General features: G+C 41.7%; 1 protein-coding gene across 2 annotated transcripts in view; it reads right to left on the bottom strand.

The window, feature by feature from the left end:
* SPAG17 (sperm associated antigen 17) overlaps positions 1–9,213 on the bottom strand; it is a 98,660-nt gene extending 89,447 nt beyond the window's left edge. For both annotated transcript variants that reach the window (XM_071761146.1, XM_071761139.1), the window contains exons 1-3: positions 8,546–9,213; positions 665–805; positions 212–271 (exon numbers count right to left, since the gene is read on the bottom strand). In XM_071761146.1, coding sequence (XP_071617247.1) covers positions 212–271; positions 665–805; positions 8,546–8,641 — 297 coding nt within the window. In that variant the 5' untranslated portion in view covers positions 8,642–9,213. The remainder of the gene's footprint in view (positions 1–211; positions 272–664; positions 806–8,545) is intronic.
* Between the last annotated feature and the right edge of the window lie 1,739 nt (positions 9,214–10,952).

Here is a 10,952-nt window from a genome sequence, read left to right on the forward strand (position 1 = left end):
AAACACATTTTGATCCTCACTCAACTAGCAGTCCAGCAGACAACTCTTGGTATCATAAAAAGAAAGCAGCTTAAGTATCTAGATGGCTGAGTGTTTTTATCATCTGTATCCAGCAGATTTACAGTTACTCAGGTATGCATAACACAATTTCACAACTGCATTTACCTCAGTGTAAAAAAGGACTGACATTGCAATGCATGTTCTAACCTACCTCATAGTACATAGGCACATCTTTAGCCTTTTTTCCCTTTTGATTCACCGATTCTGCGATCTGCAAGGAAATGAAGTATCCCACTGTGAGAAGACTAAGTTTTACACAAATCATTTTACTTGTTATCTCCTTTTCAAACACTACACTCACACTCCAAAATAGTGAGGAATCACCTTATAGTTCCCTCCCTGTACCTTAGGGAGGGAACTTTGTGATCAGAACCTTGAAGAATAGTCTGTAACAAAACCTCACTATTTAGGGGGAGTAGACAGCTTATGCATTAAGCTTTTTGCTTCCCATTTTTAGCTTCTATGAATTAGTTTGACTTAAAAAACTTCTACAGAATAATTCAATCAAATATGAAATTTGTAGTTACCACAGACCAAAGAAGTTAATATTTAGAAGTGAGATCTAGGGTTTGACTTGTTATTAAAAGTTCCTCTCTTGAAATACCTGTCTGAAAATGTCTTCATGTGTTATCACGCTGAAGAGCTTCCGCTGTGGCACCTGCACAGCAAGAGCCAGGGCCTTGGTGTGGATTTCATCCTCAATTTTGGTCCCAACAACGAAAGCAATGCTAGGCTTCCAGTCATCCTACTTTCCAAAATAAAATATTCAAGGTATTAAAACACAAGAAAACAAAAGCACTTCTCTGCAGTTTCAAGGAGTAACCTTACAGACATGGTCACTCCCTTTAAGACATGTTCAACGTAACTTTATTAATCATACTGAAATATCCATACTTGATATAACCCGAAAAAGCACACACTGTACTTTGTACCGATTCTTTCTGCCGTCAGGTGGCAGCATTATGCCATGGAAAACAATACCCACCAACAGCCTCTACAAACCTCACAGGCAAGCACAGCATTAGCATCACACAAAGATTTAAGTTTTAAATGTCATTTGCAGATTTGACAGTTAAGTAAGCAGACAAGTGAATTTTGACTGTCTGTATCATTCTCATTATTTGTTGTAGGAAATAAAAAGAATAGATTTCCACTCCCTCATCCTGGGAATTAGGTAATCCCCAGATACTGTTTTCTGAAAACTGTATCATTATTTTTATCGTATTTTGTGAGGGTGTACATATTCATACCATGGTTCCTACATGGTTTCACCAAGTATTCTGAACTAAGAAAACTATGTATCTATGGTAAATTATATTCCACTACACTATTAAAAAGTTAAATCACTAACAGTTCTCCAACATTTGCATAAAAACACATCTCTTTATGAAAAAAACCAAACCAATCCCAATTTCAGCATTAAATGCATAACAGTATTTTAATACACTACTTAGTGATATACATACACAGAAGCATCAAAATTATGTAATTTAAGCAACTTCTACTGTTTTCTCATCTTTTCTATTTCTTCTGCTTCAACCTATGGGAATTCCCTTCTGAAGGGAGTGGCTATATTCAGCACACCTACATCTCACTGCAGAGTACTGGAGTGGCACTGATGGCTGTGCTGTACACAGTTCAAGAATTGCCAAATTATTTTTTTCATTGCACATCTGCATGTGTAAACTGCAAAGTTATCAATAAAACTGCATAAAGGTAAAGAGATTTAGTAAGATCAAAGTAGTCCCAAGACACTAACTCTAACAAAGACCAAGCTAAGCAGCACTGCATACCAGTGCATCATAGCAGGGGAAGATTTTAAAGACAAATATAAGAGAGGGTGTTAAATTCAGAATTTTGATGGAAACATTTTCATATGGGTATATTAAATACAAAGTCCCTGTGGAAAACAGAAACAAACCTGAGTTGATGGTAAAGTGAGAGAAAGGACCTTACAAAAAAAATTTACATGTAAGTGGTAAAAGCAGAATTTTCTTTCTCCAGTTTTGTTGTACCCTTCTTCATTTGTTCCTCCTCTTAGCTTAGAAAAAAGTCTACCCTAAATGTCTGCAATTCAAGCAACTGATGACTTGAGATGGGAGAAAGCAAAATCTTACCTAAGGTTCAAGCTACAAGTGCTTCTTGCACGAAGGGAAATAGTTTGTCACACTCTTAAGGCAACGTGTATGAATGCGACACAATGTGATATACATACATACCCCATTTTTTTAACAACAGAATACTCAGAGAAACAAAAAAAGATGGAAAGATGACATGGGGCACTTAATGTAGTCTTCTGAAGCTCAAGTAGTAACAGAGCAGACACTCAATCCAAAAGGGCCATTGCAGGTCCACACATCATAAACTTCCTCAGTGTTTTATAGCAGCACAAAATAAACCCTAAGTTTCTAAAATTTCAAAATGCAGGAAAGTGCAGGCATATGACCAATGCTCTAGGAATATGTGAACATGATGTCCAGCTGACCTGGGGCAGAACTGGCAGCAGCAATGGTCTGTGTGTGGCCTACATCAAGTACACTGAATTTCTTATTCTCCTTTCTACCTGGGGGAGAGAATACAGCATATGAAACCTCATCCTGCCTAAAGTTGCCAAGATAATTACTGGACTATTATGAAAGAGGTAGGTATTCAAATATTTTAATCAAAACACATGCACAGGAGTTGCAGCTAATCTGATTTCAAGTTAAAGATGCCATTGTAAAGGTGCCAAGAGTTGGACACAAAACCTTTACCATTCTTTGAATAGATGGCATTTGGATGTCCATACTTAGGTTCAAACACGTAATTTTCTAGGTTTCCAGAACAGAGGTTGAAATGGTCCTTCATGTGGCAGTATCCTGGTGTTGCCATGACTTGCCAGCAGAGCTGGAGCCTTTAGGATGCCCATCCACCTGCAACATGAACTAATGGAGCAACTACGCTGTCCCTTTCAGCAAGGACCACCAAAAGAGGGCAACGAGACCCATTAAATTTCACAGACTGCTAACAACACAAGAGCAGCAAGACTCAGGAATGTCAGGTTCTGCCCTAGATGCTGGGGAAACGTCCAGCAGCAATACAAAGGCTGCTCCCACAACCTCCTGCAGTTCTTCAGATATGTGAAGGAATTTCCATCAGAGTTCTAAAACCTCTGCCTTATGCTTTCTTCATGCATGGGAAGTATGGAAAGTTGGTATGCTGGGAAGTTGGTACCCACAAATTACAATTGCTTAGCACTGATTAACATCATCCTGCAACAACGTCTCTGAAACCTGTCTTATAGTCCTGTGTCTTCTTGGTAGCAACAGTTTCTAGCTCCCTTCTCCTTCCATTTTCACTTTGCTCCTCATTTGAGTTCGGCTGTTTCTCCTAATGCTTCCCAGATTAGTAACTGGCTCACTTAGCTCTTGTTCTCACTCTCTTTGTACAGCTACTCCCTAGTTTATTTGATCCCAGTCCCATTATCTGATCCCAGTTCCAGCTTTCTCCATCCTCAGATTCTTTCTCCAAATCCTCATTCTCCAGCCACTCTACTACTTCCCAGGCACTTTCAGAGCTGTTCAAGCAATGAAACTTTCTCCTTAGTGACACTTATGCATTCTCTAGGAAGGCACAAAAAGCAACGAAGAAAGAATTTTCCTGATTTCCATTCTGGAGCAAACCTTCACAGCAGCCTGTCACAAAGCACCAATGTAAAGCATGAGGGGCAGTTCTGCTCATGAAAAACAACTTTTTTCAAAAAACTTAAGATTTATCCGAACAAAAACACACAGAGAAAGGCATGCCCTCAGCAACAGGTACACCCTTTATTTCAGTGTGGCCCACCTTCTCCCTCTCTAAATTCTCTGCTTCAAGGAAACAAGCAGCTGAAGCTTCTCCACAGAACAGCTATGAGACTACTTATAGGGTAGTCTGAAATACATAATATGTAACACTGGCTAATACATTAAAAATAAAATGAGTCTTTACAAGATAACTGGTAGTGAAAATTATAACCCCACATAACTTAATTCTACAGGAGTGTATGCAACTTGATACAAAGTCTTTATGTAAAAATGTAAATGGTATTAGAGATAGTCTATACCTCCCTAGCTGCAAAATAAAAAGACATTCCTTCCACAAAATTCCCAGGCACTAATAGCATGTCATCTATTTCCAGACTAACCAATTTTAAAGAACATTTTTCAGAAACCTGAACATTGAGAACAGCAACTACAGTCAACAAGGGGAGCGAGTGTGTAGCATTAGTACATAGTTTCATGTATTTAATTGGCTATGCTCTTTCCTGACCTTAAAATTTTATTATTTTTTGCAATTTTGCCCTTATATTATCAATACTGTAACAGTATCCTTAATGTTCAAGGCACTGAAAGGATAGAGAAGAAACAGACCCTGCTTCTACAGCTCACCACCTAAAATCACAACATAAAAATGAGAAGGAAAAGTAGTAAAATGTATATGGTTACTTTAAAAATATTTTCTCCCTCAATATACAACTGCTCTTCTACTTAGTTTAATTCTTTCAAATGTTATTGTAGAAGTGAGACCTGAGAAAGGATTTGAAGGAGGATAGATTAGTGACCCTAAGGCTACCTCAAATGAGTTTCCCAGCTTAAAGAACAGGATAGAGAAAACCAAGAAAATAACTACTGGGAAAGCATGGAACCAGACCAGGGAGGCTGCCATTAAGAGGATAATGCTCACTATATATCATGAATGAAGAAGACCGAAATGCAGGCAGCAGATACCCCACAGAACCAACACCACTGATTCAAACATGAATGAAAAAAAATGAAGCTGGAAATATGGCATTGGTAACTGAATACACCTTAAACAAAATGAAACTGGCTCCGGTTAAGGGGAGGCCAGACCACACTCACTGGAAAACATTGTCACAATCATTGTCACAAATGATACTGTCCACCCCATTTAAAAACTCCTGACTATGTCAGGAGGTGAAAAGCACTGAAGTAGCTCTTAGTGTTAGAAATAACCATCTAGGTGGGAAGCGTGTATGTCCTTTAGGCAAAGGGGCTCTAATCCTAGCATGATGCACCTGAAAACCTTGAAAGGTCCATGTAAGCAGCTAGGAGTTTTCCAAAATAATTGTTTCTTTAAAAGTAAAAGGTGTCTCACCTTCTTCTGATTTTGTTCTTAAGTCTCCATTCCCCTGTAGCGTGATTTTTTTTCCCCCATCTCTTAACATCCTGTATACATAGCATACTTTCCTTATTTGTGTTTTCTTTATGTGTATTTGCAGGACTAGCATAGGTGTTTAAAAAAAAATTCTTTCAATTCACGTGTAAGAAAAAAAGCAAATGTAGCTCAGAAAATTCTGTTTTCTTTTTAAACATAAATTGTTTTCTCCGCTTCACCTCCCAGACACCACAGGGCAACAGTTCTGGAGAAGATAGTTGAACAAGTCAGGTATATTGTTTACTTCTGCAGTACCAGATTCTAGATCTCTTTGGCCAGGAAAAGCATCAAGCAGCCATCTCACCCCACAACTTCCCATTTCCAGGCACTCTGTCATTTTGCATCATTCTGGTGGTATTTAATGGGGGGCTTTGTTTTGTTTTGTTTTGTTTTGTTTCTCTTCGGGCCGCAACTGGTAGGTTAATTTCATTATAGCACAATTTCAAATTTAACTGTAATGGCTGAAGAGAAGCTTTTGAAAACATAAACTCCAAACACTTAATCATCAAACTGCAAGAGTTCTTTAATCTCATGACTTTTAACAAAGGCCTCAGAAATAATGGGACTTATTATGGATTTCTGCACACTTACAGTGATATTACCTCTAGCACTATCTGCTTTCAACAATGAAGGAACTTGTAAATTTGGAAACTCAGCCAGCCTTACTGGAAAAGGTTTTCTCATCAACAACTTTGTAGCTCTAACATTGTGACTGCATAGGGAACCACTGTTCAGAAATCTGCACTTCCACTATCTGCTGCTTGACACATGCCCATATTATTAACAGATTCTGGTTTTAAGAGCCCGACCTTTTGCTGTATAATCTGGGCAGGTGAGAATCAAAACTCAATTGAATGCTAATTCCTCTCCAAAGAGGAACCAATATGAATAGCAATTGAAAGTGGAGCTATCCCATTCAGAACCTTTGCGTTGGTTTTACAAGCTTTCATTTCAGTTCCATTTTCAAAATACCTGAAATACCAAAAAAATTAGAGAAACCTTACAGATTTCATGTGGCTTCCAGTTGCTATGCTTAGTTATACTAGCTAATAAGGATACATAACAGACTTTTTTTTCCCAATTGTTAAAGTCTGTATTTGTCCAGAATTTACCTTCTGCTTAGCAAATATTGCCCTTCAGCCAAAGCATGCAAAGTTTCAAACCAACAAGAAATCTGTATTTATTTTTGTATTTTAATTCTGCAGTGAATCCAGTAAAAATATCTTGATAGCCACCTGAAGGCAAATACAACTTGATGCTTCATGTTCTTCTGCGCAGCACAGTAGAAACAAAAAAAAGATGTATATAAACTATAACGTGAGACTCTGCAACATCCATATTTCCTCTGTACATGTTTTAAGTTGTCTGTTTGCCAGTTTTCACAGTGTGTTTAGTAAAAGCAATTATTTGGTTAGTAAATACCATTTAAATCATAATTTAGTTAGCGTACTCGTCCATAAAATGTTAACACCACTGGTAAAATAACTCCTTTTCATAGATCAGACTAATAAAATATTGTAAGTCATAAACACACATTAAAATGTGAAATTTCATTGCTCAGGCTATCTGGTACAATTTAAAACCAGTTCTAGTAAATTCCCTTTGACTCCACTGAAGGAAAAGACTGTTCTCTAAATTGATACAAATAAAAGATTTGAAAATTCTTTACCCATTAATTGTGAGGAGAGAAATTTATTCAATTGATAGGAGTTCCTGTCATTTCCCAAATAATTTCAGATTCGTGTATCACATACATTGAAGAGGAGTAAAAAATAATTATTTGCAGTGTGTCTACTGGCACCTACAATTACAGTTGCTCAACGCTCCTTTTTACAAGCTGCTTTCAGTTCCTGAACTTTATGCATTTGAGTTTAAATCTTGCATGCTGTAATATTACTGGGGGGCTGGGGGAAGAAAGGATTGTGTGCTTAGACTACTTGCAGAATGAGGTTTGATATTAAAAAAATATCTTTTAATAAAAACCTAAATGATTAAGTAATTAAGATATTTGAATCCCTCCATGTCCAAAAGGAAGGAGATAAAATTTGGTAGCACAGCCATCTTTGTGTCAAAGATGTACTTTTACAGAGCACATTTATTTAAATTAAGTATAGCCACATTTGGGGGCAAAACCACAATAAACATCACCATAAAAACCAAAACAAAACAAATCACTAATTGGCACCTTGCTTGTAAGCATAGGAGAAAGGTGAGGAACTCAGTAAGTGATGGAGATTGAACCTCCAGCCTGTTCTCATGCTTCAGTGAGGTTCTTCTAGATTAGAGACGAGATTCACAAGTAAAAAAAGGGCTCGGTGGCCTTTGAACTCTAATGAAAGTCTACACTCTTGGGGGAAATGGGAAACAACAGCCTTAGCTGAGCTGCTTATTTCAAAAAGTGTTTTTGTTTGCCTAAACGTGTACTATATGGTTACTACCAAACAAAAACAGAAGTAGTTTTTTTGACATCTGTGGCATTTTCAGGGACACTAATTAGCCAATTTAAAAGCCTCCTCCTGCATACAAGAGTGCTCATCCTTACCAGAAACACGTGTCAAAAGAAAAAACCCCAAACACAGCAACAACAACAAAAAAACACCCTTGATTTTTGAATAGGGCGCAACAGGAACCCACCAAACAAGGAAGCCAAGGAAGTCATTTGTCTCACTTGCAGAAGCAGCGCTAGATAAACACATGCTAGATAAATATTGTTTGCTGAACGACTACCCTATCTTTAAACAAAATTCTCTTACAAGCCAAGATTTATTAGAATTACACTGCTTACACAAAACCTGGAAACCTAAATATGCCTTTAGATCCTCACACGCTGTGTAAGAGAAGGGGAGGGGGGGGTAGGGTGGGAGAAGTGCCTTTTAGCTGCACAAACTCAAGCAGGAAAATTACAGCCTCACATTTTCAACGCTACAGTTAATGCTGTGTCAGCACCTCCATCAAACCTCGTTGTTCAGCAGTTTATAAAAAGCTCACTCCGAGCCGAAACTTGGCACCCAGAACCCCAGATAGAAAAGAGCCGAGGAGGAAAACCAAGAAATCCGCTGCTCGGTGGCGGGGGAACAGCCCCGCCGCACGTCGGGACGATCCACGGCCCTCCCCCGGGGCAACCCCGGGGAGACCCTGGGGATCCCCAGCACCAACACTGCCACAACCTGGCCGGAGAGGCAGGAGGGGCCGCTTTGGGCCCGGTGATCCCCTCGAAATCCCGGGGAACCGACCCGCCCGCCCCGCTGCAACCCGGGCAGCCCCTGCGCTGCCCCTCGGCTGCCTTCACCTCCTCGAGGTGGGCGGACACCAGCGCGGCCTCCCAGTTCTCGGCCTCGGCCCCCGCCGAGACGGTCCCGCCGGTCTTGGGCGGCTTCGGACCCATGGCGGTGCGGACGGGCCCCAAGCGTCGCCGTGGCGACCGATTCCCGCGGGCCGACGCGTTCCGGCCGCGCCCTCGCCGCCCCGACCGGCGGCCGGTTCGTGTCGGCCGTGTCTCCCTCCCACAGGCAGCTGCCGGGCTCCTCCGCCGGGGGAGCTTCGGTGGGGCCGTATGGATGTGTGCCGCCCGCCCGGGTCCGGGCTGCGCTCAGCGGCGGCCTTGCCGCTCATCCGCTGGCGAAGCGCAGGTGGTTCGGCAGGAGCTTTGCTGTCTTTCGGCCGCTTGGCATCTGCCACACGGGCGGGTGGCCGCCTCCGCCGCCTCCTCCTGCAGCCGCCTCCGCCCTGCTGCCCGAAGGGAAGGCCTCGCCGTGGCTAGGCGGGACGTTTTCGAGCCTTGCAGGGGGAATGGCCGGAGGTCACGTAGTAAATTAAGTGACGCACCCAAGGGACAGTGGCCACCCCGTGGGCAGCTCTCAGCCTGCCCGGCGAGGGGGGTGCAGGAGGGATTCGAGGCCGCGGTGTTGGGAGCGTGACCCCTGTGTGGCCGCCTGTGGAGCAGCGAGGAGGGGGAGCGCACAGGTGTGGGCCCGCCAAGCCCGCTCCCAGGCCCAGAGCACTCCAAATACTACCATATGTTACAGCGCTGGGACCAGAAGGGGAGAGGGAGGCACATTTGGGAGAAAGCAGGAGAGCTGCCAAGATAAAGAATTCATTACAGAGGAGTCATGTCGTGATCTCACACTGGAGACGAGTGAAATATTCTGTGTGATTTAACATTTGGTGAAAATATCCCGAACCACATGCTGCCCTTCCCCCACCCTCTTATACTGACTGGGGTTGCTCAGAGCCTCCAAATCTTTAATTTCATCTGAGCCTTAAAGCCCTGCTGTGTGGACCCTTATTGCCTTAGTCAAAATTTTGTTCTGTGACGATACTGACCTGGTGCATGTGATGAATAAAGCACCTTTAATTAAGTGATTTTAGTGAAGAAGTACAAATTTAGATTCACAGGGGATGTAACAGGCGAGTCCCATATCATCTTAGCTCGCAGAAGGGTATCTTCCCTGAGTTTGCAGGCAGTGATGTAGTTTATAGCATGGGAAAGCTGTACAGTAGATTTGCCAACATCCATAAACATTTTCCCCCACCCTGTTTCTTGGCTGGTATCCATTTTTCTCTTTTTGAGGTTTTCTTTTGTTGTCCAGAAGAAAATCCGACTTCAATTGTTCACAAAAACAGGCAGTGTGACATTCCCACCATGCTCTTGTTCTTCATTAAGGTCTTGGATGTGCAGCCTGGGCCTGCTGAGGTCCACTGAGAGAGGATGCAAAGGAGGAACAGGGTAGGATCAGAGTTGATGCAGCAGAACAGGGCAGAGGTATGAGATAGAATGCATAGATAATGTTGCCAGATGTCCTTTTTATGATCCACCCTTCTGATTTTTCATGGCTCAGTTTTCAGGGCTAGATGTAAGCTTTAAAAGGACCAATGGAAGAGGGTTGTGCACTCAGATCCTAATAGTGTGGCTGGAAATAGGCATTGTGATGATGTCCATGGGAGGTGATGACTGCTTTGCTATGCCCACACCTGGATCTGTATGCCCAAGGTTGTTAGGAAGGTTAAAAAACAGCTAGACTGTTGTCAGCCTACAAACAGCTCTGAGAACATCAACAGTAGTGGCGAGAACCATGACTGTTTCTCTCTATTGTGTTTGCTTATACAAATAATGATTATTTGGAAATGGTTTTCTTCTGCTGCTTAGCATTTTAGTAAACATATCTAGATAACTTGTTGGTTGTTGTAGCAAACCAGCAGTCAAGAGCTGTGGCAGGACAGATGATCACTGGGAGCTTGTATCAGTTCACTTAAAATTATCTCCACCATTCTCCTGAAAAAAGGAGATAAAGAAATCGTACTTACTCCCTATCTCAAAGGGTCCTAGTGTATAGTCTTCAAATAGGTTATCTAGTAGTGAAATCAGCAGAAGATGTCTCCTGTTTGGCTGCTTGTCCCTGTCCATTCAGTTATGCAGCCAAAGATGCTCGCAGGCCAAGTTGTAAACCAGATCACTGAATTCCTCTTGGTTAAATCATCTAACAGACAAAAAAGACAAAAAATTGGGAAACTACAACCTTTATTTCTTCCTAGTGATCTGGACTGCAAAATGCCCAGCTGTCTCTGAGCCAGCTGAAAACCTCCAGAATCCTTTTGAGAACTAAAAAATCATAGAATCATAGAATTGGCTGGGTTGGAAGGGACCTCAGAGATCATCAAGTCCAACCCTTGATCCATTACCACTGCAGTTACCAGAC

Source organism: Heliangelus exortis, chromosome 1 (assembly GCF_036169615.1).
Source record: "Heliangelus exortis chromosome 1, bHelExo1.hap1, whole genome shotgun sequence".
Classification (NCBI taxonomy): Eukaryota; Metazoa; Chordata; class Aves; order Apodiformes; family Trochilidae; genus Heliangelus; species Heliangelus exortis.